Source organism: Octopus bimaculoides, chromosome 24 (genome assembly GCF_046866305.1).
Source record: "Octopus bimaculoides isolate indiv1 chromosome 24, ASM4686630v1, whole genome shotgun sequence".
NCBI lineage: Eukaryota > Metazoa > Mollusca > Cephalopoda > Octopoda > Octopodidae > Octopus > Octopus bimaculoides.
The window spans coordinates 1,603,214-1,629,684 of NC_142951.1; the positions used below are offsets into that span (position 1 = coordinate 1,603,214).

Below are 26,471 nucleotides of genomic sequence, written 5' to 3' on the forward strand. Positions count from 1 at the left end.
CTAAAAAAAAATCTAGAGTTATCTATCTTGATTACTTGTTGTCAGTGAGTGTCCGCTGTGTGGCAGCACTTACCAACAGACAGGAATCTCCACAATTTACCATTTCTCGACCAATTCCAATCTCGATCGATCGATCATTGATCGGTTTTTATATACGTTGACGATTGTTTAGATCGGGAAATTACTCTTACGTTTTATCTCCGATCATCTCAGCATCCTGTGATTGTCTTATTAACTTTATATGAAGTTAACTCGGTGTAAATAACGTCAAATGCTCCAAGAAACGGATTCCTGTGTTGTTATTTATTTATTTATAAAACCATTCTTAGGAACTTTCCTTTAAACCTGTTGCTTTAATAACAATAATATTATTACCCCCGATCCTCTACGATTATTCTCACCATATATTATATATAAATATATATTTATATATATTTCTATTTTGCTGCCAAAGCAAATGTTGCATGTGTTGCATGGGTTCAAAAAGAGAAAGAAAACTTTGCACTGTTTACGTTTGCCAGAATTCTTCAATAACCTAACGAACAACTGGATGAAGTGAACGAACAGGTTTTTTGGGGGAATTATTTAAAAGTGTGGATATTTATCTTAGATTTATTCCAATTCATACAAAATGCCATTTGCAAATATGAAGAAAGTGGCATCTGTGTCGTCGAATACCAAAACCTATCCCGTCAGGGTGGCCACTATGGATGCTGAGCTTCAGTTTGTCATCGAAGTAAGTTCATTCCTCTGTCTGTCTCTCTGTCTCTCTTTCTCTTTCACTATGTATATATATAAATAATACACACACATATACATATATAGAAGTTGAAACTTCCTAAGTTTCACGAAGTTTTTTCCTGTCGGTTCGTAAGATTTACCGATTCTTCTCGGTCGAGAATCTTAGTCTCGCTAGTCAGATTTTTTCAATTTTTTAGTGTATTTTTACTATTAAATTCTGTCCAATTCATTTCGACAACTGCCCTGTGTTTGCATACTTTAAATCATCAAACACACATACGTGTATGTGTCTATAAATATATGTGTCTGTGTGTGTGTGTATATATATATATATATAATCATTACAGATATAGGGTAAAGGATTATTAATTTATTAATAAACTAATAATTAATAATTTTTACCAAGTAGTTCGGTATGTAAAAAACCATTATCGGTAAAGAACTGGCCACAGTCAAAAGACTGAAACAAGTAAAATAGTATAATTAAGGGATCAGCAACAGTTGCTTCACCACATACCGAAATTTAGAAATAGCAGTTAAAGTGCTGGAGCATTCTTACATATATGATACTAACACCGAAAGTTCTTTTGCATCGGAACTTCTTAAAATAGTTTTCATTTAGTTCCAACGCTGGAAACTCTCGTCCCTGGAGTTATTTTGTAACTTCTGCCGATTAATTAACAAATAACATATTTATTTGTTTTGATATGTAACATTCCTATAAGAATCGGAAATTGTTAAGTGCCCCGCACATCCCCCCTCAACCCTATCTTTTTCGCATGTGTGCGTTTTAAGAATCGCAGATGACGATTATGTTACAAAAAAAAGCAAAGGAAGGTGGGATGGAAGATTTTTTTGTTGTGCTCCCCCCCCCCCCACACCTTTCGTTTTCCCTCGTAACTTATCAATTTGTTTTTTTTAGTTTTATTTACTTCCTTTTGTAAAATTTTGCTCCGATCTATGTTTTTTTCAAACGTCTTAGACTTGTGTTTTGCCAAAAACTATGCGCGTAACTTTTTAAAAGCTTTAAATCTTAAGAGGAAATTGTTTTTCGAAAAAAAGAAGGTCAAAACTCAAAAATTACGGAAAAGGTGGGCCAACGGCTGGGGCGGGGGTGGAATGAGCCATCCTCCTGCCCATCAACACACCCCCGCCAACAAAAACTTTTTTGTTTTTCGTAGAATCGTCATCTACGATGCTTAAAACATATACAACTGAAGAATTTACGTTTTTTTTTGTTTTGTTTTTTGGCGCACTAGATAATTCCCGAGTATTCTTTAGGAATACACACATACACACTCAAATTTCTACACACACACATATATAGACACGACAGCGAAGGAGTTAAGAAAGTTTATTTATATGAGATAACCAAATTTCACAGCCATTTGATGCGATGAAAATATCTTTTATCGGGCACATATATTATTGTTAGTTTGTTTTTAGCCAGCTGGGTTACGGCCATACTGGATCAGTGCCTTCTGTAATATTGCTGTTCTATAATAGTTACACAACTTCAGTTCCTATTCGGTGTTCGGCATCAATAAATGGAAACAATAGAAGCTACACTCGACCCGTTTATATCCGCTTCCTCGTTTAGAGGTGACAGATCATCGTTTGGTATTATGGAGTCTCTGAATCTCCTAATGAACCCGTTAATATATTGCAATACAATATCCATTTGTTGATGTTTTATATACAAACGTTTTGGGTTCGATCTTACTACCTCTGAATAGCACCCCAGGACAGATGTCTTCTCTAGCTTCAGGTTGATCCCTGCCTTGTGAGTGGAATTTGGTAGATGGAAATTGTGCTGAAGCACGATGTATGTGTCTGTCAGGTCACTTGTGAGGTCTCATGAGCCCTCCTGGTAACGTGGAATCCAGTACAACCTGTTGTGTGGTTGGGTCGTCAGCAACTAAACTGGCCCCTTCACTAACCTTGCCTGGTGAGAGAGGGTTGCTAGAAACCCAGCAGGACTAAAAACAAGACCTGTGAAAATGACAGAGGAACCCAGTATAGATTCAATGAGTATCTAGCAACAGCACAGCTCCTCATGAATTCTGGGTTGATGTTTGGCATCCTGGGAGTGAGGAATCCTTCAGCTTTTGTTAAAGCTTGTCTCTAGGAAAAGGTCGGTCTGATATGAAACCAGATATGGAGAGAATAGCATTTAACATTTGTTTGCTTTTGAGATCATGGGGTTTCCACATTCCCGAGCTTGCAACCCATAGTGGGTACTATAGACTCTGCCCTGGTTTGTCTGTGGATCATGTCAGTAGGCTGGAGTGGGGTCTGTGAGGTGTTGTACAAACTTTATTGGACTTAAAATGTTAAGTTACAGAATCCACAGGCAAGGGGACTTTCAGATGTCTGGTTTAGAAACAATTTTATTTGCATAAAGCAAGGGTCTTATTTTCCTTTTTATGATAATTGATCCAAAGTAAAAGAAAGAAATATAAAAACATCTGCTTCGATTGCAAAAAGCTGAATATTTTGCTAAAAAGACAGGTGTGGCAGCCCTAAAAATACTACAAATAATAACAAATGTAACTTAATTAAACATGACCTTAATTAAACATGAACTCAATTAAACTATGATCAAGGAACGTTTTTTTTTTTGTTCGTTTTACTGAAGTCATCATCATCGACATCAGCAACATGAATGAAAAATCTAAAATGTTTGGAAGGAATAAAACAGGAAGTGATCAACAACATAGTTTTTTATGTCCGGTTTGCCATTGCTGGTATTTGGACAGGACATTCTGAGACAGTGTTTCACTGGTGTGTGTCCTTCCTGTCACAAACCTTTGTTTGTCCTCTCTTATGACACATGTAGCAACATGACAATGGTGTACCTATTCAGAAAACCAAGATATACATCAGTACCATCATCATCACCATCACCATTATCATTACTGTTTTATGTCTTACGTTTCCATCCTTGCAGTGTCAGAGGTAAGGTTCATTGAGGTAGATTTTTCTGGGGCCAGGTGCTCTTCCTGTTGCCAACCTTCACCTGTTTCCAATCAAGATAACGTTTCCCCATGACCAGACAGGTTTTTTATGGTAGACTGGAAACGAACACCATCACGTGTATGACAGTGATGCATGTTTATAATCATCACATGATTTGAGGACAAGAGTGTATACACACACACTCTCTGGGCTTCTTTCTTCTGAAATCCACTCACAAGGGTTTGATTAGCTCAGGGCTATAATAGAAGACACTTGCTCAAGGTTGGATGGTTTGACTGAGAGCCAGCGGCTGCACCAGGCTCCAATCTGAACTGGCAGTGTTTCTACAGCTGGATGCCCTTCCTAATGCCAGCCACTCCGAGAGTGTAGTGAGTGCTTTTTACATGCCACTGGCACAGGAGCCGATAAGGCAGGCATGGTAACAATCACGTTTGGATGGTGCTTTTTATGTGCCACCAGCACAGGAGCCAGTCAGTGGGTACTGGCATCAGTCACAATCGGCTGGTGCTTTTTATGTGCCACCGGCAAAAATTTGAATGAAATTGGTTGTGTAGTTCTGGAGTTTTAGGGATTCACACAGACACACACACAGACATACATTCTCATTATATATATATATATATATATATATATATATATATAAATGCATATATATTTGTGTGTCTATGTTTGTCCCCACCACCTTCACTTGACAACCAATGTTGGTGTGCTTACGTTCCCGTAACTTAGTGGTTCGGCAAAAGAGGCCAATAGAATAAGTACTAGGCTTACAAAGAATAAGTCCTAGGGCCGATTTCTTCAACTTACGGCTGTGCTCCAGCATGGCCACAGTCAAATGACTGAAACAAATAAAAGAAAGAAAAGATAAGAAAATTGTCTATTTGATAAATATGGAACAACATAAAAACAACCTGTATCTCATTTCCATTTGTTTCTATGTTTCAAATATTTCTCTTCATAAACTCAATGTTATTTCTCTGTGAATCAATCCAAACAGTCCAGTTTTGTTGTTGTTGCTTATTAATGGTGTTAGTTTTTACATTTCTCGTATTTTTTACCAAAATGTTGCATTGTCGCCTTCTTTGTTTTGCAGTCACGAACCACAGGCAAAGAACTTTTCGAAATGGTGTGTCGAACGATTGGTCTCCGTGAATCTTGGTACTTTGGTTTACAATTTGTCGATTCCAAAGGATATGTTGCCTGGCTAAAGTTCGATAAAAGGGTAATAAATATTTTTATATTTTTAATTATTCACAAATAGTTTATTTGTTCTAATTCAGTGTTCCTCAACCTTTTTACCTTTGCGTAACCCTTAAAATAAAATTACACATCTCAAGGAACCCCTGCACAAAAAATATTATAAACCATATCTTTCTCATATTTTTTTCACCATAGTTCACATAGTAAATGTCATATGTGTGTGTGTGTGTGTGTGTATGTATATATATACAGGGTGTCCACAAAGTCTGGGTACATGGGGATTATCACATACTTTAAGAAATTATTATTTCTTATATTTAATTGTTTATGTTATGAGTTTATTTACTCCATGTACCCAGACTTTGTGGACACCCTGTATATATATATATATATATAACGATCATGAAATTCGCATTAGCTTAGCTCACTCTTTCTTGCGGAACCCCTAGGAACCTTTTGCAGAACCCTAGGGTTCCCGGGAACCCCAGTTGAAAAACGCTGTTCTAACTACAGGCCTGTATAGACACAGAAATGTGGGGAAGGGCTCATCAGTTATATCGAACCCCAGTGCTCAACTGGTCCTTATTCTATCAACTGCAAAAAGATGAAGGGCCAAGTCAACATTTGGGACTCAAAACATAAAACTGTAGGGAATGCCACTTAGCAGTTTATCTGGCATTTCAACAATTCTGCCAGCTTGTTTCCTTGATAATAAATGCAGATTTTGCTTCAGTCATTATGCTTGTATGACGTATCTCTGATGACCTCAGTCTATTTTTAACAGTTAGTTTATTGGAAGAGAATCTAGAATAGGATATCACATAGACCTATGGCATGAAGATGTAGAAATTTTACCAAAATCATCTGAAAGCATGTCCAGCCATGGGGAAATATTACCTTGCTTGGAAATAGTTGAAGGTCGGCTACAGGACAAGCATTCAGCCATAGAAAATATACCTCAATGAATTTCGTTTGACCCATGCAGGCATGGAAAAGTGGACCTTAAAATGGTGATGCTGATGGCTTTGAAGTATACTGTTTGTTTTTTTAATGCACTACGTCTTTAAAAGGGACCTTCCCAGGATGAAATACTGCAGCCTAAAAGCATTTGAAAACACACACATATTAAGTACATGACGTCAATAATGTTCACACACACACACACATACACACAGACATATGTACACATACATATGACTCAGACACATAAGCATTGCTTGTGTTAACCCTTTCAAGAAAACCTGTCAAAGACTGCCCCTATTTCTATGATACACATTCCCTGTTTTAAACAGTCAAATTTCTTGTTAACATAAGTTCTAAACTCCTACTTAAATTATTTCAATAAACTCTTCGATATTTTCATAATTAATTAAAACAAAGGCATTTCAAGAGAAATGGTAATAAAAGAGTTAAGATATTTGGGTATTGCTTTCCATGTTCTACCATAATTTACATTTCTTGTTTTGAAATTTAGGTTTTAAATCAGGATGTACCCAAAGAAAACCCGATTCCATTTCTGTTTCTTGCCAAACTCTTTCCTGAAGATGTCTCTGAAGAACTTATCCAAGAAATCACCCAACACTTATTTTTTCTCCAAGTCAAGCAGTCAATTCTTAACATGGACATTTACTGCCCACCCGAAGCTTCTGTTCTTCTTGCTTCATACGCAGTCCAAGCCAAGGTCAGTAGTAGTATTATATACACACACACACACATGCATGCATACAGTGTGTTTCTTTCAGTTTTTGTCTACTAAATCGACTTATGAAGCTTTGTCAGCCCATTGCCATCACACAGGGGTTCTCCATTGGGGATCCATTTAAGATTTTGTTGGTAGTAAAAATTACGTGCAAATAAATTGCTTACACAATCGTTGCCAGCGTCGCCTTACTGGCACATGTGCCGGTGGCACATGAAAAGCGACATTCAAATTTGGTCAATGCCATTGCCACCAGACTGGCTCCCATGCAGTTAGCACATAAAAAACACCTTTTGAGCGTGGCCGTTGCCAGAACCGCATGACTGGCCCTCGTACCGGTAGCATGTAAAAGCACCCACTACACTCTTGGAGTGGTTGGCGTTAGGAAGAGCATCCAGCTGTAGAAACTCTGCCAGATCAGATTGGAGCCTGGTGCAGGCTTCTGGCTTGCCAGTCCTCAGTCAAACCGTCCAACCCATGCCAGGGGATTGAACCTAGAACCACGAGGGTGAGAAAGCTAACTTCTCAAGAACACATCCATGTCCGTACCTAATTATTGAGGAGAAAGTAAAAGAAATAACTGAATTTCATTTTTTTTCCCAATTTCCTTTTCCAGTTAGGAGATTATGATGAAGGGAACTATAAACCTGGGATGTTATCCAGTGAAGATCTGCTTCCTCAGAGGGTTATCGACCAATATCAGATGACTCCTGAAATGTGGGCTGAGAGAATCAAAGTATGGTATGCTGATCATAGAGGATTGCCAAGGTACATGTAGTCACTTTTTTGTATCTTCTCCTTCTGGTTTTAGTCATTGAATCAGAGGCTGTGTTGGGGCCCTGTCTGCAAAGGTTTAGACGGTTATGTCAACACACCCTTACATATATTTTTTTTCCTTTTGTATTTTTTTTTTTTTTAGGGATGAAGCTGAGATGGAATATTTAAAGATTGTTCAAGATTTCCAGATGTATGGAGTAAACTATTTTCAGATCAAGGTATCACTTATTTTGTTTAGTTTTTTTCTTTGTTACTTTCTGTTTTTCATTGAATGAAGACCTGCAAAAGTCAGTCTTCTTTCAGCTGCATTCTCTCGGAAGAAAGTTCCTTGGCTAAGATTCTCCTTTTTGTGTTTTTGTCAGAAATGATATGAAACAGTGTGCGTCACGTCCGCATGAACATACTAACAGCATAGACAGGACTTGTTGCAGGTTTAGAAGCAATCCATAAGTCACATTTGTGATTAGCTTACTTTTATCAAAGATGCTTTTTATTCACAACAACCATCTTCTTTTAACGTCCAACAACCATCATCTTTTAACGTCCAACAACCATCATCTTTACAGCAACCCTTCGTGTATGTGTGTGTGTATATAAGTAGAATTCACAAAAATCAAAAGACAAAGACAGGTTGTGTAGACAACAAACAGATGTATTAGTTTAATGCTCAGGAAGTGAAGAAGTCTTTAACATTTCGAGTCTACGCTCTTCCACAGAAAGAAACAGGGAGAGAAAATAAAGAATGTGTAGTGGCTATCATGGCTTGTCGTGTTCCTCCTCTACTCAAGCAACATCCATCCCCACTCTCCCCCCCCCCCCCTTTCATGTAATATATGTATATATTTGCATATATATATATGGGTATGAAAGTGTGAGCAGTTGTTTTGCATCCATTTTTCCATGCTTGCATAGGTTAGACTTGTATGCAATATATCAAGGCATCGTTTAACAGCCAGTTGCAATTTATTTCTACATATAAAGTGAAAGTTAACCAATAAATAATTAATATATTTCCGTCTGTTTCCAGAATAAACGTCAAACTGACCTTTGGTTAGGAGTTGATGCTCATGGTTTAAATATTTATGAAAGAGATAACCGCCTTGAAGCTAAAATATCGTTTCCCTGGTGTGAGATTAAGACAGTTTCCTTTAAAGATAAAAAGGTACAGTCATCAGACATTGTCAAATGAATTTCTCTTCTTGTTTAGCATTTTTCTCCAGCATATGAGTTGAATTTTTCAGACCAAAAAATGTAGGTCAATTTGTACACCAGGACCAGTTTGGAGGGCCAATAATTCCATGTGAAATGCAGCAGAATTTGGAAAGATAGTGACACTGTTTGGGCGTTTACACAACATATTATGTCATCTCGTATGTCAGAAAATATATTATTTTTAATCATTTATAATTATTTTTCTAAACAATTGTTTAGAAATTTCCATTTTCAAATTTTTTTTTTATTCTTTTGATGTGAAGAATTTACCATTTATTTATTTTAGAGCTGTTGGTGCATAATTAAACTGGATTTATTGTAGCTGATAATTAATGTAGGGTTTGGAAGGGATAAATGGATGATGGAGAGTTCCAGGGGAAGGGTGTTTTGTTGAGGAAGGATTGGTAAGAATGTATAATGGATACATATATAGCTGTGTGGTTAAAATTTTGTCTTTTTCAATTTTGTTTTCTCCAGTTTACCATCAAACCCATGGATAAGAAATCCCCTGACTTTGTATTCAATGCTCCAAAAGTTCGAATCAACAAACTGGTTAGTTTGGTCTTATTTAACCGTTTTGTTGCAATATTTCTGTGAAAGTTCATTGCTTTTGTTTTACTTTTGAAAATAAATAAAGAAGTTAGTAAAATAGCTTTGTCATTATTAAGCCGGTGTTTGGATTACAACATGAAACTTTTGGTGGAAATCCTCAATTTAAATCACTTTAAAAGAGGAAGTGAGCATCATAGAACCAGGAACAGTGTCAGCCAAGTCTTTTTAACTCAAGAAATGTTCAGTGGAAAAAGGAGCATGAATGTAATATAAGAACAGCTGGGTGTTGAACCTTTGTGTTGCCCTATTTCCAAAGAAATACAGACTTTGTGGTAATTAATTTCGAAAATAATGAAGAATTTAGTAAAAGAACTCTATTATTAAAATGGGGTTTGGAACCTAACATGAAATTTTAATGGGAGGTTTTTTTAAATTTTTATATTTAAGTCACTTTAAAACAGGCACTATGTATAAAGCACCAAAGCAGCCTGTATGCTCTGTAAAGTGGTTGGCATTAACTAGAGCATCCAGCTTTGGTGTTGTTTCTACAGCTGGATGCCTTTACTAACACCAACCGCTTTACAGAGAAAATTGGGTGCTTTTTTTCATGGCACCAGCACTGGTGAGGTCATTGAGTAACTCACAAGTTAACATTATCAGAAACAAAGTGAATAAAGGAGAGAGAGAGAGACTCTAAAGGAGCAAAAAGGGTGAGTTGGTTTGCAAGAGTGTGAAAGGAATGCAACAGAGAGTTAGAGATAGTATTGATAAAAAAATTATTGGGGTCCCTCTAATCAATTACAACCACTTCCTAATTATAAAATTAGCCTTACATAAAAAAAAAAAAGAAATCCCTATATTAACTCATTTATTTGCTTTTCAGATTCTTGAACTCTGTGTTGGGAACCGTGAATTATACATGAGGAGACGAAGAACAGATTCTATGGAAATTCAACAGATGAAAACTCATGCCAGAGAAGAAAAGGCTCGAAGACAGGTAACACAGAGCTCATAATGATTTTTATGAAATGTTCTTTTTTTTTTTTTTTATAAAAGAATCTAGTTGCTAGGTCACCAATTTGCAGGTCAATTATTTTTTTGTCTCACCAATCAGTTCAATGAAAGATATATGACAATATCTGGAGTCATCTGTTTTTCATTTTAGAGGAATATTGGAGTTAATAGCCCATGCTCTTAACCATTATGCTAAATACCTTAGGAATGAGAGCCCAAGGTTTCTGTTTAAGATGATCAAAATTTAAACCTTCCATCAGAATTTCATGTTAATTTGTTTATTTTCCAAACATCAACTTAATAATGCCAAAGTCATTTCACTAAATTCTTCATTATTTTCAGAATCAACTGAAACGAAGGCAGAGATGGGGGGACAAAAAGGTTATAATAATATTGCATAAACCCTAAATGTCTGGCTAGATCTCATGATGGGCAAAGTACTCTCCCTTACATGAATTAACATTCAGTTATATTCCATCGCTGGTTGAATAAATTTTTTTGGCATACAGATGCATTTTTAGAGATTAGAAGTTGAAATTATTGCCATATTGATATCCTGAAAACAATTGTCGTATAGGTCTGACAACTGTTGTTACCAGTTTGAATATTCCTTCATTTAAAAACAAAATTTACCAGGAAACCAGGAATGGTGATGGCCAAAAACAACGATTGCTCGTTTCTAGCTATGGCAGTTACTTTTACTGAATACTTTGTCTTTCAGCTTGACCGGACACGACTTGCGCGGGAGAAACAATTAAAAGAAGAAGCCATGCGTGAAAAACAAGAACTAGAAAGAAAATTACTTGCTTTGCAGGAGGAAATGCGAAATGCACATGAAGCATTGGTAATGTTAGAATTCCAATTATTATTATTATTATTATTAATTATTATTATTTATTATTATTATTGAGTGAGAGACCAGAGCATTCCATCAAAGTGACACTGGGGTAAAATATACGAAGCCCATTATACCCATAATGACTACCCGTCTGATAAGGGTACACCAGGCACATGCATCGCAACCATATGTGCACAACATGATCTCATATCAAGGTTAACAGTGCATGGCCTTGCAGGTAGGGGCCCAGTTAGAATTTTCTTCAGGTCGAGTAGCCCATCTCACTCAAAGGGTCCCTGAATAAGGGTTGTTTAAGGATGTTGAACGAAACTCCCATGTTTCAAGAGGTGAATTATTCAAACCCCAAAGAATTCCTCTCAATGCATGGCTATGATGCTCCCCCACTACTTCTGCTCATGATCTCAGCCCCTCTGAGTCACTCAATCAACACAAAACTGTGTTATTAATTTTGTTTGCCATCCTTTTTTTAATTTACTTCCTTCATTTTTTTTTTTCTTTTTGTTTCTTTGATTTCTACTGTTGGAGTTGTCAATTAATTCTAATTAATCTCGTTCATTAACAGATGCGGTCTGAAGAATCTGCCGATTTACTTGCAGAAAAGGCCCGAATTGCAGAAGAAGAAGCTGTGTTACTCAGAAGGAAATCTGCTGAAGTTGATGCAGAAATCCAACGTATCAAGATCTCTGCAATGAAAGTGAGTCTTTCGAGGACCTTCGGGGTTATATTGTCAGGTTTTGTTCTTTGAACTCATTAACACCTGTCGTTAAACATTTATGTGTGACATATACACATGAGCATCACAAGTGCAACAGAAATAGATAACTCTCAAATCATCATCATCATCATCATCGTTTAACGTCCGCTTTCCATGCTAGCATGGGTTGGACGATTTGACTGAGGACTGGTGAAACCGGATGGCAACACCAGGCTCCAGTCTGATTTGGCAGAGTTTCTACAGCTGGATGCCCTTCCTAACGCCAACCACTCAGAGAGTGTAGTGGGTGCTTTTACGTGTCAGCCCAGGAGAATCCCTGGAGGCAGCAATTAGTTTCTGTTACCTCCCCAGCCTGGCACTCCACCAGCTATGACCACAAACGTCCCAGTTGACCCGATCAATAGAAGAGCCTGCTCTTGGAAATTCATGGCTGAGTCTCTCCGCAGATACGTGTACCCTTAATGTAATTTTCAGGGAGGTTTAGTCAGACACAAAATGTGACAAGGCTGGCTCCTTTGAAATACAGGTACCACTCATTTCTGCCAGCTGAGTGGACTGGAGCAACATGAAATAAAGGATCTTGCTCAAGGCCACAATGAACTCATGGGTAACGAATTTGTGACCTTACGATCGTTAGTCTTGTACCCTAATCACTAAGCCACATGCCTTCTGTTACCCAGATGACTTAATAAGCTGAGGTGGAGAATGTTCTGAAAGTGTTGTAATCAAAGATAGAATCGGTTTATAATTTTCTCCTTTATTTCTGGGTATTGTATCTTTTTGAATTCTTCCGTTTACTCATCTTACAAACCATCTGTGATTCCAGAGTGACGAGGAACGCATGCTTATGGAATGTCGAGCCAGGGAAGCTGAGATGATGGCAGCAACGCTGTTGGAAGATTCTGGTCGAAGGTGAGATTGAAAATGTTTCAATTGTTCCAAGTTTGTTCCTAACAAAAATTTATTCTGAGAAAAAGAAAAAAAAACCCAAAGAATTTGACTTTCAATATTGTCATCATCATCATCATCATCATCATCAGTTAACATTCATTGTCCATGCTGGCTTGGGTTGGACGGTTTGACCAGGGCTAGTAAGCTGAGGGGCTGCACCAGACTCCAGTCTGATTTGGCATCGTTTCTACGGCTGGATACCTTTCCTAACGCCAACCATTCTGAGAGTGTAATGGGTGCTTTTATGTGCCACCAGCACAGGTGCCCTTTGCATGACACCAGTGTCTGCCACTATTGTGATTTTACTTGGCTTCATGGGTCTTCTTCTCAAGCATGACATAATGCCAAAGGTCTTGGTCATTTATCATTGCCTCTGTAAGGCCCAACACACGAAAGGAGCTTTTCATGTGTCACCAGCATCGGCCAATTTGCTTCCATGAGGCCCAACACTTGAAAGGTATCTTGTAGCTTTGAGATTTCTGTGTGGTTACTATTTTTTCTTTAGAATGACATTATAGGGTAGGTGAGAGAGGCTGGATCTGACCGGTTTGAACATAAAACAAGTAGAATATTTGAGCCAGATGTGGTCAGTTTAAACACTAAATGGTCAAAGTTTTATTCGTCTCCAGCTCATCAAAGTTTTATGAGATGTTAATTCCCTATTTCTGTTGCAGAGCTAGTCAGGCTGAACAGCTGAAACAAGAAGTAATCAAAGCCAGAATGGCCGAAAGACAAGCAAACGAGAAATTAGCCGAGATTACAAGAGCGTCACATGATGTAAGTACAATGAAAGCAAGTGGGGAGGGGGGGGTTATTTCTTTTTTGTTTTTGTTAAATTTCTTTTATCTTTTATTTGTCATTAGACTGTGGCCATGCTGGGGCACTGCTTTGAAGAATCTTTAGTTGAATAAATCGACCCCCAGGACTTATTCTATTGGTTCCTTTTGCTGAACTGCTAAGTTATGGAGATGAAAAGGGGTCGTGGGGAACAAAGACACACCCACACCCACACATCTTTTAAATTCGTATGAATATACAAACAAAGCTCCCATTCAATTTTGCTGGCCACAGTCTAATGATGCTGACTGGTGAACCAATTTTTGGGGGGTTACATCGAGCTATACCGATATAATGTAGGATAAATATTGTAATAATAATAATAATAATAATAAACCTTGCATGGAATTTATAAACACCTTAATGCATCGTTATACGCTACAGTCCATATTTCTGGGATGATTACAATGTAGTCCATAGTATCCGTTGGCATCGGATTGATTGTCTTCATGGATCCATTTCTTCAGGTGATATCACATTAAATGGACGTTTGCTAGAGGGATGTTTGTCCCTTTTCTGACCAGGTCGAAGGTCGGTTGAGTTACGTGGGTACCTCTGTGAGTATTTGGTGGGGAGGAGAGGAAGTTGATGGAAAGAGACGAAGGAATGGTAATTATATGGGGAAGGGGTGTGTGGTGATGTTGGACATGTTTTGGTATTCAGTCTGCAGATGTCAGGGTTGGGTCGTATATTCCTTTGATCTCGTTTAAAGAATGACTATCTCCAATGAAGCCAGATGGTCAGCAGGTACATCCACTCCAGCCATCAGCTGTTGGCGTTCACTGTCTGAATTAACACTTTCTTTGGGTGACCTTTTAATTGTTTCTGGTGGTACAGTGATTAGTGTATAGCATCTTGAATATTGGTTGGTTGGTTTGTGTTCCTTGTTCTATAATATGCTGAGGGTTGTTGATGTTATTCTGTTTCAAAATGTTTTTTTGCAAATTCCAGAAACAATGTTTTGCTTTTGTGTTTACATGGTATGTTCACCTTGGAGTGTCTCTTTATCACGTTTTCCCCGGATGTGATGATTTCAGAATTTCTTCTAAACATAAGTTACATACCTGTGATATCCCGTTGTAAGGTGCAGCATTTTTTATAACAGACCAAAACCGTGTGGTTGTGGAGTAAGCTTCTTATCACGGCCATGCCTCCACCTATTTGTGGAAACTTAAGGGTACCTTTTTGTCCATGAATCACCACTCTAAGAAGCATTTGGTTCTTGCCTTTCGAAAATTCCATGTAAAAATAAGTTGTTTCTGTAAAGGCTTGAATTCCTTAACATTTCGTTACAAAGAGGAGGGTTGACGTTCTGAATTACCTCCCTTTTTACTCTAACGTGTTTTTTTTTTTTTAGTTTTGTCTCCATTTAACCCTTCAGCGCCCAGATTACTCTGTCAAATGTAATGCTTATTAGTTCACATTGTTTTGAATTAATCATGCATTATCTCATAGCTTTAAGATTTCAATGATGTGATTGCTTATTTCTAGAATGACATTGTAGGGTGGCTTTGAGAGGCCAGTTCTGGCTAGTTTTGACACAAAACGGGTAGAATATTTGGGCTGGACATGGTCAGTTTAAATAAAAAGGAGATAAAGCATAATGTAGATTCTGTGTATAAAGTAAAGCTGTTCGTTCTACTCTTTGCTTTTTACCTCTCCCAGCCTTATGTTTCCTATTTCTCTCTCAATTGTTTTCTTCCTTCATCTCAGTGTTGTTGTTGTCATCATCATCTAATGTCCCTTCTCATTGCTGGCATGGGTTGGACAGTTTGACAGGAGTTGGCCAGCTGGAGATTTTGGCCAGGTCCCAATGCTCTATTCTGGCTTGGTTTCTATGGCTGGGCGCCCTTCCTAATGCCAACCACATAACAGAATATGCAGGGTGCTTTATGTGGTGTCGCATGGGTGCTTTTCTACAAGGCACTGACATGGGTGCTTCTTATAAGGCACCAGCAGGGTGCATTTTATGTTGCACTGGCAAAACTAACCTCACATTTTGCTAGTGCCACATAAAAAGCACTGAGTCCACTCTGCAGAGTGGTTGGTGACAGGAAGGGCATCCAGCCGTAGGATCCCTGCCAAAACAGACACAGTAGCTGAGGGTAGTTTTTCTACCTGGCTGTGTGTCCCTGTCATACAAGTTGTGTCCCTCATTTCCAATTTCCCATATAAACATGTCTGACTTTGCTTGGAAACCGGTAAGGGTTGGCAACAGGAAGATCACCCAACCATAGAAAATCTGCCTCACTAAACTCTGTCTGACCAAAGTAAGTCTGGAAATGTAGACATAAAAACAATGATGATCACTTTTTCTCATATCTTTCCAATTTTAATTGTTCCTTTTTTTTTTTTATTTCAGAGCATCTTAAAATTGACGTCTAACCTGGAACTCCCAGATGTCGGTCTCATTGCTGATTTCTGTGGTGGGGACGATGCCATGGAAGCCAGCTTTGATTTCCCCAAAACTAGTGATATGGATCAACTTTCTCTTAAAATCGAGAAAGAAAGGTAAACGCACATTTTAATGAATTAATCGTTAATTTCAGCTCATTTTCTGTTATTCTTTTACTTGTTTCAGTCATTTGACTGTGGCCATGCTGGAGCGCCTTTAGCCGAAACAAAAATCGAGCCCCAGGATTTATTCTTTGTAAGCCTAGTACTTATTCTAGCAGTCTCTTTTTGCTGAACAGCTAAGTTAGGGGGATGTAAATACTCCAACATTGGTTGTCAAGCAATGGTGGGGAGACAAACACAGAGACACACAAATACATACATACATTTATGTGTATATATATATATATATATATATATATATATACATACACACACACACACACACACATATATATGTATATATATATATGGTGGGCTTCTTTCAGTTTCTGTCTACCAAATCCACTCACAAAGCTTTGGTTGGCTTGAGGCTATAGTAGAAGACACTTGCCCAAAGTGCCAATCTGTGGGACTGAACCCGGAACCATGTGGTTGGTAAGATTTTAATTTAGATCACTTTCAAACAAAATGTTTGTCATAGAACCAGTGGGAGTGGCCACAGTTGGGTTGGGTTGGTATCATCATCATCTTAGTTTAACGTCTGCTTTCCATGCTGGCATGGGTTGCACAGTTTGACTGAGGACTGGCAAGGCCAGGGGGCTGCACCGGACTCCAGATGTCTGCTTTGGCACGGATTTCACGGCTGGATGCCCTCCCTAACACCAACCACCTTAAAGAGTGGACTGAGTGCTTTTATGTGTTTCATGACGATGGTGGTGATGATGAGATGCAAGAGAACGGATATAATTAAACTTGACTTCAAATGTTGGCATAAGATCAATAATCTTGATAAGATCAATAATTTTGGTAAGATCAATAATTTTTGCTTATATTGATTACGTTGACCCCACCAATGCTCAACTGGTTCTTACTATATCAGTACCGAAATAATGAAAGCAAATCAGTCACAACAGAATTTGAACTCAACATAAAAAGCAGGAAGAAATTCTGCTAAGCTTTATATCATCATCATCATCATCGTCGTCATCGTCATCGTTTAACTTCCACTTTCCATGCTGGAATGGGCTGGGCGGTTTGACTGAGGACTGGCAAGCCAGGAGGCTGCACCTCTGAAATACTAATAATTCTGCCAGCTCATTAACCCAGTTATATAATTAATAATGATAATAACATTGACAATCTTATTTTGGCACATGACCAACAATTCTGAAGGGAGAGGCCAGTCAATTACACCAAACCTTTTTAGTCAGCTGACACTTAATTCATTGACCCTGAAAGGGTCAATTTGAGATGCAAAGTTGACAAAAGGGAGTCAATTAAATGACTGTATCCCCACCCGACACTTTCTTTACCCGTTTGTATCTTTTGGGGAAAACTGTGGTTGTCATAAAAAAAATAGTAGTTCCACATGGAAATTGAAACTGAAGCCCAAACTACTTTCTCAAAAGCATTGTGCTCCAGCTTGGCAGCTGTAATAAGAATGATAATAACAGATTTTTGTTTTTGTTTCTTGCAACAGAGTAGAGTATATGGAGAAAAGTAAACACCTGCATCAACAGCTCCAAGACCTGAAGACAGAAATTGAAGTTTTGAAGGTGGAGGAGAACCAGACGGAACTGGATCGATTGCATGAAGAAAGTGTAACGAGAGGAGACACCAAATACTCTACACTTAGGAGGGTAAGAATATTTGTCTTCTCCGTAATTTAAAACAATCTTCCCTCTGTGTGTGTGTGTTTGTGTGTGCGAGTGTGTGTGTGTGTGTTTATGTATGATGATGATGATGACGACCTGTTTCTCATAACAGTCTGCCGAGCACTTACAGAAAATGTTCTAAACTTAGAAGCATAGATTAGAATCCAAAAGATTAACCGTTTTATTATTATATTTCTGTTAAAATACACCGCTTTTATTTTTTATATTATAATTATTATTATTCTTTATTTTTACTATTAATTTTGAAAAAAAAAAAAACCAAAGAATTTAGTAAAACAACTTTGTCGTTATTAAACTGATGTTTGGAACATAAATTAATATGAAATTTTGATGGAAGGTTTTAATTTCGATCATCAAATTTGTATCATAGAATCAAGGTTGGTCTCAGGTGATTTGGTATTGAAACAGTTAATTTAGGAAAGGTAAAAATGCTAGTTTGTAATAAAGTTTGAGTTGATTCTTAGACTGAGAAGCCCTTTTTTTTCTCTGCCATTTCTTGACAATATCTCATTGATTACTATTAATTTTCTTTCTGTGTGGATTGTCATATTTTAATCTCTGGTCACCAGATCATTCTCTGAGACTGTTTCTGGTGATGTTTACATATCAGCTGTTTTCTCTCAATTCATTATTGTTGTTGTTGTTGTTATTATTGTCTCCATCTGGTATCTGTATCTTCACAGTTATGTTACAGGTCATGTCCATCTATGTATACATACGTACGTTCCATCATTTGTTCCGGAAGTTTTCTGTAAATAAAGCTGTTAAATCTATTTCCTTGTTTCCATACGTTCTCTCAGCAATGTTGTCTTGTATCTTGTACACTGAAGACAATCTTTAAATTATTCTAAAGTTGAAATTGCCATCTCAGTATCCTACTTAATATAGACAAACCATTGTGAGGCAAGATGTTGCAATTGTTGTCTGAGGTAAAATCTCGTATGGAGATGCTGTGTTTAAAAAGAAATGGTCTTGGGTTCAGTCCTGCTGTGAAGCACCTTGGGCAAGTGTCTTCTATATCCTCAAGTCAACCTAAGCCTTGTGAGTTGATTTGGTAGACCTAAACCGAAAGAAGCCCGTTGTGTGTATGCATGCACATGTGTGTATGTATATCATCATCATCATCATCGTTTAATGTCTGCCTTCCGTGCTAGCATGAGTGGTACGGTTTGACAGGAACTGGCCAGGCGGAAATGAGTTGTGACGTTTCTGGTGCCAAGCTGTATCAGCCTTTTGCCTTTCCCTTGGATAACATCAGGGGGTGGTGAGGGGAGGCTGGTATGCATGCGTGACTACTGGTCTTCCATAAACAACCTTGTGCCTTGGAGAGGGTGGCTTTCTAGGGGCAAGCCCATGGTCATTTATGACCAAAGGGGTTTTTTTCACTTTTGCCCTATACACACACGTGTTGCTGTCTTCTTGCCTTGACTCCATGTCATAATTGTAAATGAATGTCGTCATCATCACACAAGCCGTGTCCTTCATATTGCATCTCTTGTGAAAACTGTGCCTGGTCATGCTGGGGTGGACATCACCTTACTTGGAAACAGTTGGGGGTTGGCGGCAGGGAGGGCATTGGACTGTGGAAATCCACCTCAACAAGATTGTGTCTGATCTATGCGAGCATGAATAAGCAGACATTCAGCAATGACGATGGATCTGTCTGTGTGTCTTGACAGCCGTATCTCAAATGACATGTTGTTTCTTTTGTCCCCCCCTCTGCTGTCTCAAACATTAAGAAGAAGAAGATTATTATACCATGATTCCACTACTTCAACTTTTAGAGCTTTGATATCTTCCAGTAAATGCACTTAGAAACCTTATCCTCTCCCCCTCCTCTCTCTCTCTCCCTCCCCCCCACCAAGAACTCATCTTCTAACACCCATTCCTGCACCAATCTTCCAATTGTGGTACTACTCATTCATGTGCAGTAAATGAGACTACCTACCTCCCCCTCCCCCTCCGTGCACTTCACACTGTATCCCTATTACTGTCCCTTATCACCTCCTCCTCCCGCCTGGCCCACTCCTATTTCCTTCCCTCCTTCCCCCCCCCCCCAAATACCATGATATTCACTGCATCCATCTTGGTCCCCCCCCCCATCTCTTACCATCTGTCACACTCCTTACCTACTCACCAACTCACCCTTTCTGTTTCTCTAACCCTTATTCTCTCTCTCTCTCTCTCTCATCTCCTTCCCTCTTTCCCTCTCCCCCTCTCCCTCTCATATAGTCACCTTGTGCCCAAGGTTTTGTGGAACTTTCAGAATTGCCAAAATTTCGACCGCTCCCCACATTCTGGGAAGGTTTCATCACAGTATTCGTCATCAGTGATTTCATCTGATGATGACTTCCGTGCCTCCTTCGCCTTACACGTTTCCTATTTTGTCAGGTCCGAACACTTTCAAGCTTTTAAATTTCTCCCCTCTGCATGCCAAGCAAAATGCTTAGCAGCATTTCATCCATTTTTACATTCTGAGTTCAAATTCTGCTGAGGTCGACTTTGCCTTTCATCCTTTCGGAGTCGATAAATTAAGTACCAGTTGCGCACTGGGGCTAATCTAATTAACTGGCCCCCTCCCCAAAATATCAGGCCTCCTGCCTAGAGTAGAAAGGATTATTATTATTATTGTTGTTGTTTGGGCAGTGAGCTGGCTGAATCATTAGCCTGCTAGACAAAATGCTTAGCAGTATTTCGCTTATCGTTACATTCTGAGTTCAAATTCTGCCAAGGTCAACTTTGCCTATCATCTTTTTGGAGTTGATAAAATAAGTACCGACTGAACGCTGGGGTTGATGTAATCAACTCATCCCCACCTCCCCCAAGTTGCCCTTGTGACAGCAATTTCAAATAATTATTGTTGTTGTTGTTGTTGTTGTTAAGGTGGTGAGCTGGCAGAATCGTTAGCACACTGGGCAAAATGCTTGGCAGTATTTCATCTGTCCTTACGTTTTGAGTTCAAATTCCGCTGAGGTCGACTTTGCCTTTCATCCTTTCAGGGTCAGTAAATTAAGTACCAGTTACATACTGGGGTCGATGTAATCGACTTAACCCCTCCACCAAAATATCAGGCTTTGTGCCTACAGTAGAAAGGATTATTGTTGTTGTTAGCCTGCCAGACAAAATGTTTAACGCCATTTCATCTGTCTCCATATCCTGAGTTCAAATTCTGCCGAGGTCAACATTGCCTTTTATCCTTTCAAGTTCTGCAGTCGATGTAATCTACCAGACCCTCTCCCCTAAAATTTCAGGCCTTGTGTCGATAGTAAAAAGGATTATTATTATTATTATTATTATTATTGGTGGTGGTGGTGGTGGTTTTGTTGCCATCCCCATCAGTATCTCGGTATCATGTACTTATATTCTATCTTCACATAATTCCTTGGACTCATGCTGTGCTGGTTATTAGATTACATTTACAAGATGGAATGTGCTTAGCTGAAACATTTGATTGGCGGAAGTGGGGCAGGATCGTACATAGCCAACCCTTGGAGTAGTTTATCAGAGCATGGAAAAACGAGACGAATGTGTGGGCAAAATGCAATTAATGTCTTCGGTATTCACTAAGCACATCTATTAAATTTCATTCTTTTATTTATGTTAATGGTTTTTAATTTATTAAAACAGTATTAATAACAAAAAGATGTTTCTAGCTGCAATAATTAACAAAAAAATAATAATAAATAAATAATAATAATAATAATAATGAATAACTGTGCTTTGAGATTTTAGAGACTAACAACAAAATATGAAATATTGGTGGAGTAAAATGTGGAATAATTAATGAGCATTCCTCAGAAAAAGAAAAGAAAACAAATAAATAGATTTTTGATGAAATCGTAAGAAAAAAAAATTTGAAGTAATTATTATAAAACTCCGTCTGCTCTTGCAATAATTTGCATACATACAAACTGGCACTCTGTTGGTTCCGATGACAAGGGTTCCAGTTGATCCGATCAACGGAATAATCTGCTAGTGGAGTTAATGTGCAAGCGGTTGAGCACCCGACAGACATGTGTACCCTTAAGAGTGATTCAGTGTGACATGCTGAATGTAACAAGACTGGCCCTTTGAAATACAGGCCCTATTCATTATTGCCAGCTGAGTGGAGTGGGGCAATGAGAAATGAAGTGTCTTGCCCAAGGATACAGTGTACCACTGGGAATTGAACTCACGACCTTATGATTGTGAGCTAAATACTTCAACCACTCTGCCGCGTGCTTTCTCTCTATGTACAGAATGAAGACATTTGTGAACGAGAATGTTTAAATGTGCAGAGACAGCCAGACAGACTAATTAAAATGGGAGGTAATTAACACAGAATTAATGTTATAAAGTCATTGGTTCAATGGATCAGATGTACATTTAATTCATCCAGCATGGAACACGGATAATAAATGATGGTGGTGGTGGGCGGAGGGAGGTGGTGGTGTTGAAAATTTAATTCTAGTGAAAATAAAACATGTCAGTTGTACAGGGAATTAAAAGGAATGTTTGTGGGAAAATATTGGGAGGAAATAAAAAAGAAACCAACCACAACAAAGATAACATTGAAGAGATTCCATTGATGAGACATAGAAACAGAACTGCCAACAGATGGACTCAACAGATAGACTCGCTACTGATGGACTCAACAGATAGACTCTCTTCTGTTGGACATCAATGAAAACTAAAGAGAAGCTGGTGTGCTGGCAGAATTGTTAGCACAGTGGACAAAATGCTTTGCCACGTTTTGTCTGTCTTCATGGTCTGAGTTCAATTTGTGGTGAGGTTGATTTTGCCTTTCATCTTTTTGGAGTCAATGAAATATGTACCAGTTATGCACTGCGGTTGATGTAATAGACTTACCGCCTTCCATTATTATTATTATTATTATTATTATTGAGAGAGAGAGCAGTGCATGCCATCAAAGTGACACTGGGGTAAAATATACGAAGCCCATTATACCCATCATGACTACCCGTCTGATAAGGGTACACCAGGTAACAATACAACAATATGTATGCAACATGGTGATCTTATATCAAGATAAACAGCGCATGACCTCGCAGAAACACAAACTAACATGAAATTTTGATGGAAGGTTTTTAATTTAGATCACTTTAACTCTTTTGTTACCATATCTCTGCTGAAATACGTCTTTCTTTTAATTAAGAAAGCTTGTATCATTGAACCAGGTTCGGTCCCAGATGAGTTAATATCAAAACGATCAAAAGTTTTTCACTTATATTTTGTTGATGAAAAGACAGGAGTTGTAATGTTATACATCTCATAGATTGGTATACTGATTGTGTTTTAGTTCTATTGGGAGAAACAGGATTGTCCTCGGTTCATGAAAGTCTTGTAAGTCAGGTGTGGAGTGTGTAGGTAGGTGTGTGGATAATGCTTGTTTTGTGAAAAATATTTTATGAATATCTGTGAAATGGAAAAGAGAAACACTTAGATCTACTTTTCCATTTCACAGACAACTGGAAACTGGTTGTTGAATTCAGCAGCAATAATTAAATCTCTAAACAGAAAACATGTCACAGAAACGTTATAAGTAACAAAAAAAGCATCAAAACTTTTATGAAAGAAGCAAAATAAATAACCCTAAACAAAACAAGTGGAACATTAGAAACAGTTAATGAATTGTGAGTTATAAAGAAAAATTGCATAAATCATAAAAAGTATTTGGGCATGCGGAAGTGAGGCCATAAAAAGCCACATCAAGATGTGGGAAAGATATTTATCAGATGTGACCCAAATGACAGAAGAAAGGTGATATCACCACAATGCCTTGATCTTTTTGTTCAGTTTTGGTTATTAACAATTGGAGGTTTATTTAGTGAAATGTTTGGTTTCAATGAAATTTCCTCTATATATGTTTAGGCATTGACTTCCTAACCGCATGGTTTCAGGTTCAGTCCCACTGTGCAGTACCTTAGGAAAATATCTTCTTCAAGGGTCAGCTGAAAAGTTCATAGTCTGACCAAGTTACTTCCATGGAATGTGACCAAATGTGGGTTTTATTCTTTAACATATTCCCCTTTGCAGTCCACACACTTCTTCCGTCATTGTTGCAGTGTTTGGATCCCATTGGTGAGGAAGCTGTCATCCTGTTGCTCAAAAAAAGACACCAACAGCAGATATGACACCATCGTCACTGCGATACTAGTTCTCAGCCAAGTGTTCTTTCATGTTGGGGAACAGATGATAGTCAGAAGAACAGAGAGTGTGACCAACCAGTTCAAAGCCATAGCCATGCACAGCAGCCATTGAAACCAAAGGTGTCCAAGCTGGAGCATTGTCCTGATGAAAGAAGACCCCTTTTCGTCAGTTTTCTTGGGCATTTTGGTCTTGATAGCCTTCCATAACTGCCTCAGCAAGTTGGTATGGTAATCTCCACTGATGGTGTGGCCCTTTTGAAGAGAGTCAATAAGCACAATGTTTTTCGTATTCCCCAAAATTGAGGCCATCACCTTCCTGGCAGTTGGTCTTTTTGGGAGCAAGGAAGAAGGGGTGTTTCCACTGCATGGATTGTCTCTTGGTCTCTGGCTCAAAGTGATGAAGCTAACACTCATCCTGGATTAGGAAACATTCAAGGAAACCAGCTGGATCTGCCTGAAACAATGTCAGGTTTTCCCTGTAATGTGATCAGCCTTGTGCACTTTCGATCAGGTGTCAGAAGACATGGCATTCACCAAGCAGAAACCTTCATCATGCCGAGTTCATTGTACAGAATATTCTCAACTCTCTCACAGGACATGCTCATAGCATTAGCTATTTGGTTTATAGTCAACCACCTGTCATCCATCACCATGTGGGGAACATGCTCAAGGCAACACCAACTTAGCCAGAGATGATTTTTTAAAATGAGAATATCTGATATGAACTCGACTGTTCTCACAAACGAGAATACTAAAAATGAACCAGACTGCTCTCAAAAATTAAGTAAAAAAACAGGAAAAATAGTCCAGAATCTGGGTCGTTCCCAAAATCAGTTTGTACCAGTCAGGAGGCCAAACATCTCTGAAAGTTTCAACTGAATCCATCCAGCGGTTCCTGAGATATCTTCTCCACAAACAAACAAACAACGACAACTGCAAACACTAGCTCCGCCTTTGCTAAGGCAGAGATAATAAACAAGCTTTGGATTCAACAGAAGAATCTGGATCTGCTAAATGGTTAAATTATGCTTCCATCAAACATTTGTTCTTTTGTTGATTCCTATCAAGTTATTTCAATCCTATTCTTTCAATCCAGTATTTACACTTTTTTTTTCTCTTTTATTTACACTTTATGTTGTTCAATTAATATTCATTAGACATTTTAATTTCTGCTTCTTTTTCTTTTTACTTTTCAGATCCGATCCACTTCGGGCAAAGCACGGGTCGCGTTCTTCGAGGAACTATGAAGTAGTTCCCGGTGTTTTGCATCCCCCAAAAATTAGAGACTGTTGCACTCCCACCTCCATCCCTTTATATTTTTTCTTGTTGATTTACAGAATGCCGGGCAAGCAAACACTTGAATAACATTGGTGGCTATGTCTATCAAGGCATATATAAATATAATTTTTTTTTTTGTTAAAAAACTTATTTTGAAAAACTAGTATTTCTTCCACTACCTTTTCAAAATGGTTCACTTAAACCCCGTCTCCTGTTCCCCCCTCCCCCATCTCAGTATGTAACTTTTCTATGCAATCTTTGAACTGTTTATTGATAAGAAGAAGAAGAAAAAGAGGAAAAATAACAATAACAGCCACAACAACAAACTCTGCTAATTTTTTGGAAATAATGTATTAAAATATTGTATTATTTTTTATAGAGATTTTTTTCAAATATAGATTATTATTTTTTTTTTTAATTTTAACATGGATTTTTATCCATGCTCTGCATAAATTTAAACAGATTACCATGTGCAAGCATGCACGCAAATGTTTATACACACACACACACACACACACATATATATGCATATATGTATCTCCATGTGTGAATGTGTGTGTGTGTATATATATATATATATATATATAAATATAAATATGTATATGTATATCTATGTGTGTGAATATGTGTGTGTATGTGTATATTTATATATATATTTACATCTGTGACTATGTATGGCATCATCATCATCATTTAACATCTGTTTTCCATGCTGGCATGGGTTGGATGGTTTGACCGAAAACTGGTAAGCCGAGGGGGCTGCATCAGGTTCCAATCTGATTTGGCAGGGTTTCTATGGCTGGATGCCCTTCCTAACGTCAACCACTCTGAGAGTGTAGTGGGTATTCTTTACGTGCTCTGTGTGTGTGTGTGTGTGTTTGTGTGAATATATATATATATATATATATATATATATATATATATATATATATATATGTCTGGTTGCCCATGGAAACTGCGATATGCAGGTGACCTTGTTCTAGTAGCTGAATTTGTTGGAAAATTAAAAAATAAGTTCCAGATGTGAATGTAAAACCTGGAATCAAAGGGCCTCAAAGTTAACTTAGAAAAGACTGAGGTTTTAATAAGAAAAATCAACCAAGACTCAACTTCTTTCAGGAAAAATGTCTTTGTTTGGTGTGTAGAAAAGAAATTGGTAGAAATTTCATGTGGTGTACTCAATACAAATTATGAACAGGTCGGTTAACAAAATAGACTTTATGACAGGTACGCAGGAGCAATAAATATTTCCAGCAAACGGCAAATAGATTTTTTT

General features: G+C 38.0%; 1 protein-coding gene across 1 annotated transcript; it reads left to right on the forward strand.

Moving 5' to 3' along the window:
- The first annotated feature begins 37 nt into the window (after positions 1-37).
- On the forward strand, positions 38-25,577 carry LOC106882829 (merlin). Its single transcript, XM_089341241.1, has 15 exons — positions 38-736; positions 4,814-4,942; positions 6,395-6,601; positions 7,236-7,387; positions 7,539-7,614; positions 8,424-8,558; positions 9,086-9,160; positions 10,044-10,157; positions 10,896-11,018; positions 11,596-11,727; positions 12,575-12,660; positions 13,374-13,476; positions 15,899-16,047; positions 17,573-17,732; positions 25,114-25,577. The coding sequence occupies exons 1-15, from the start codon at positions 632-634 to the stop codon at positions 25,162-25,164; spliced, it is 1,797 nt and encodes a 598-aa protein (XP_089197367.1). The 5' UTR covers positions 38-631; the 3' UTR covers positions 25,165-25,577.
- Positions 25,578-26,471: the final 894 nt, after the last annotated feature.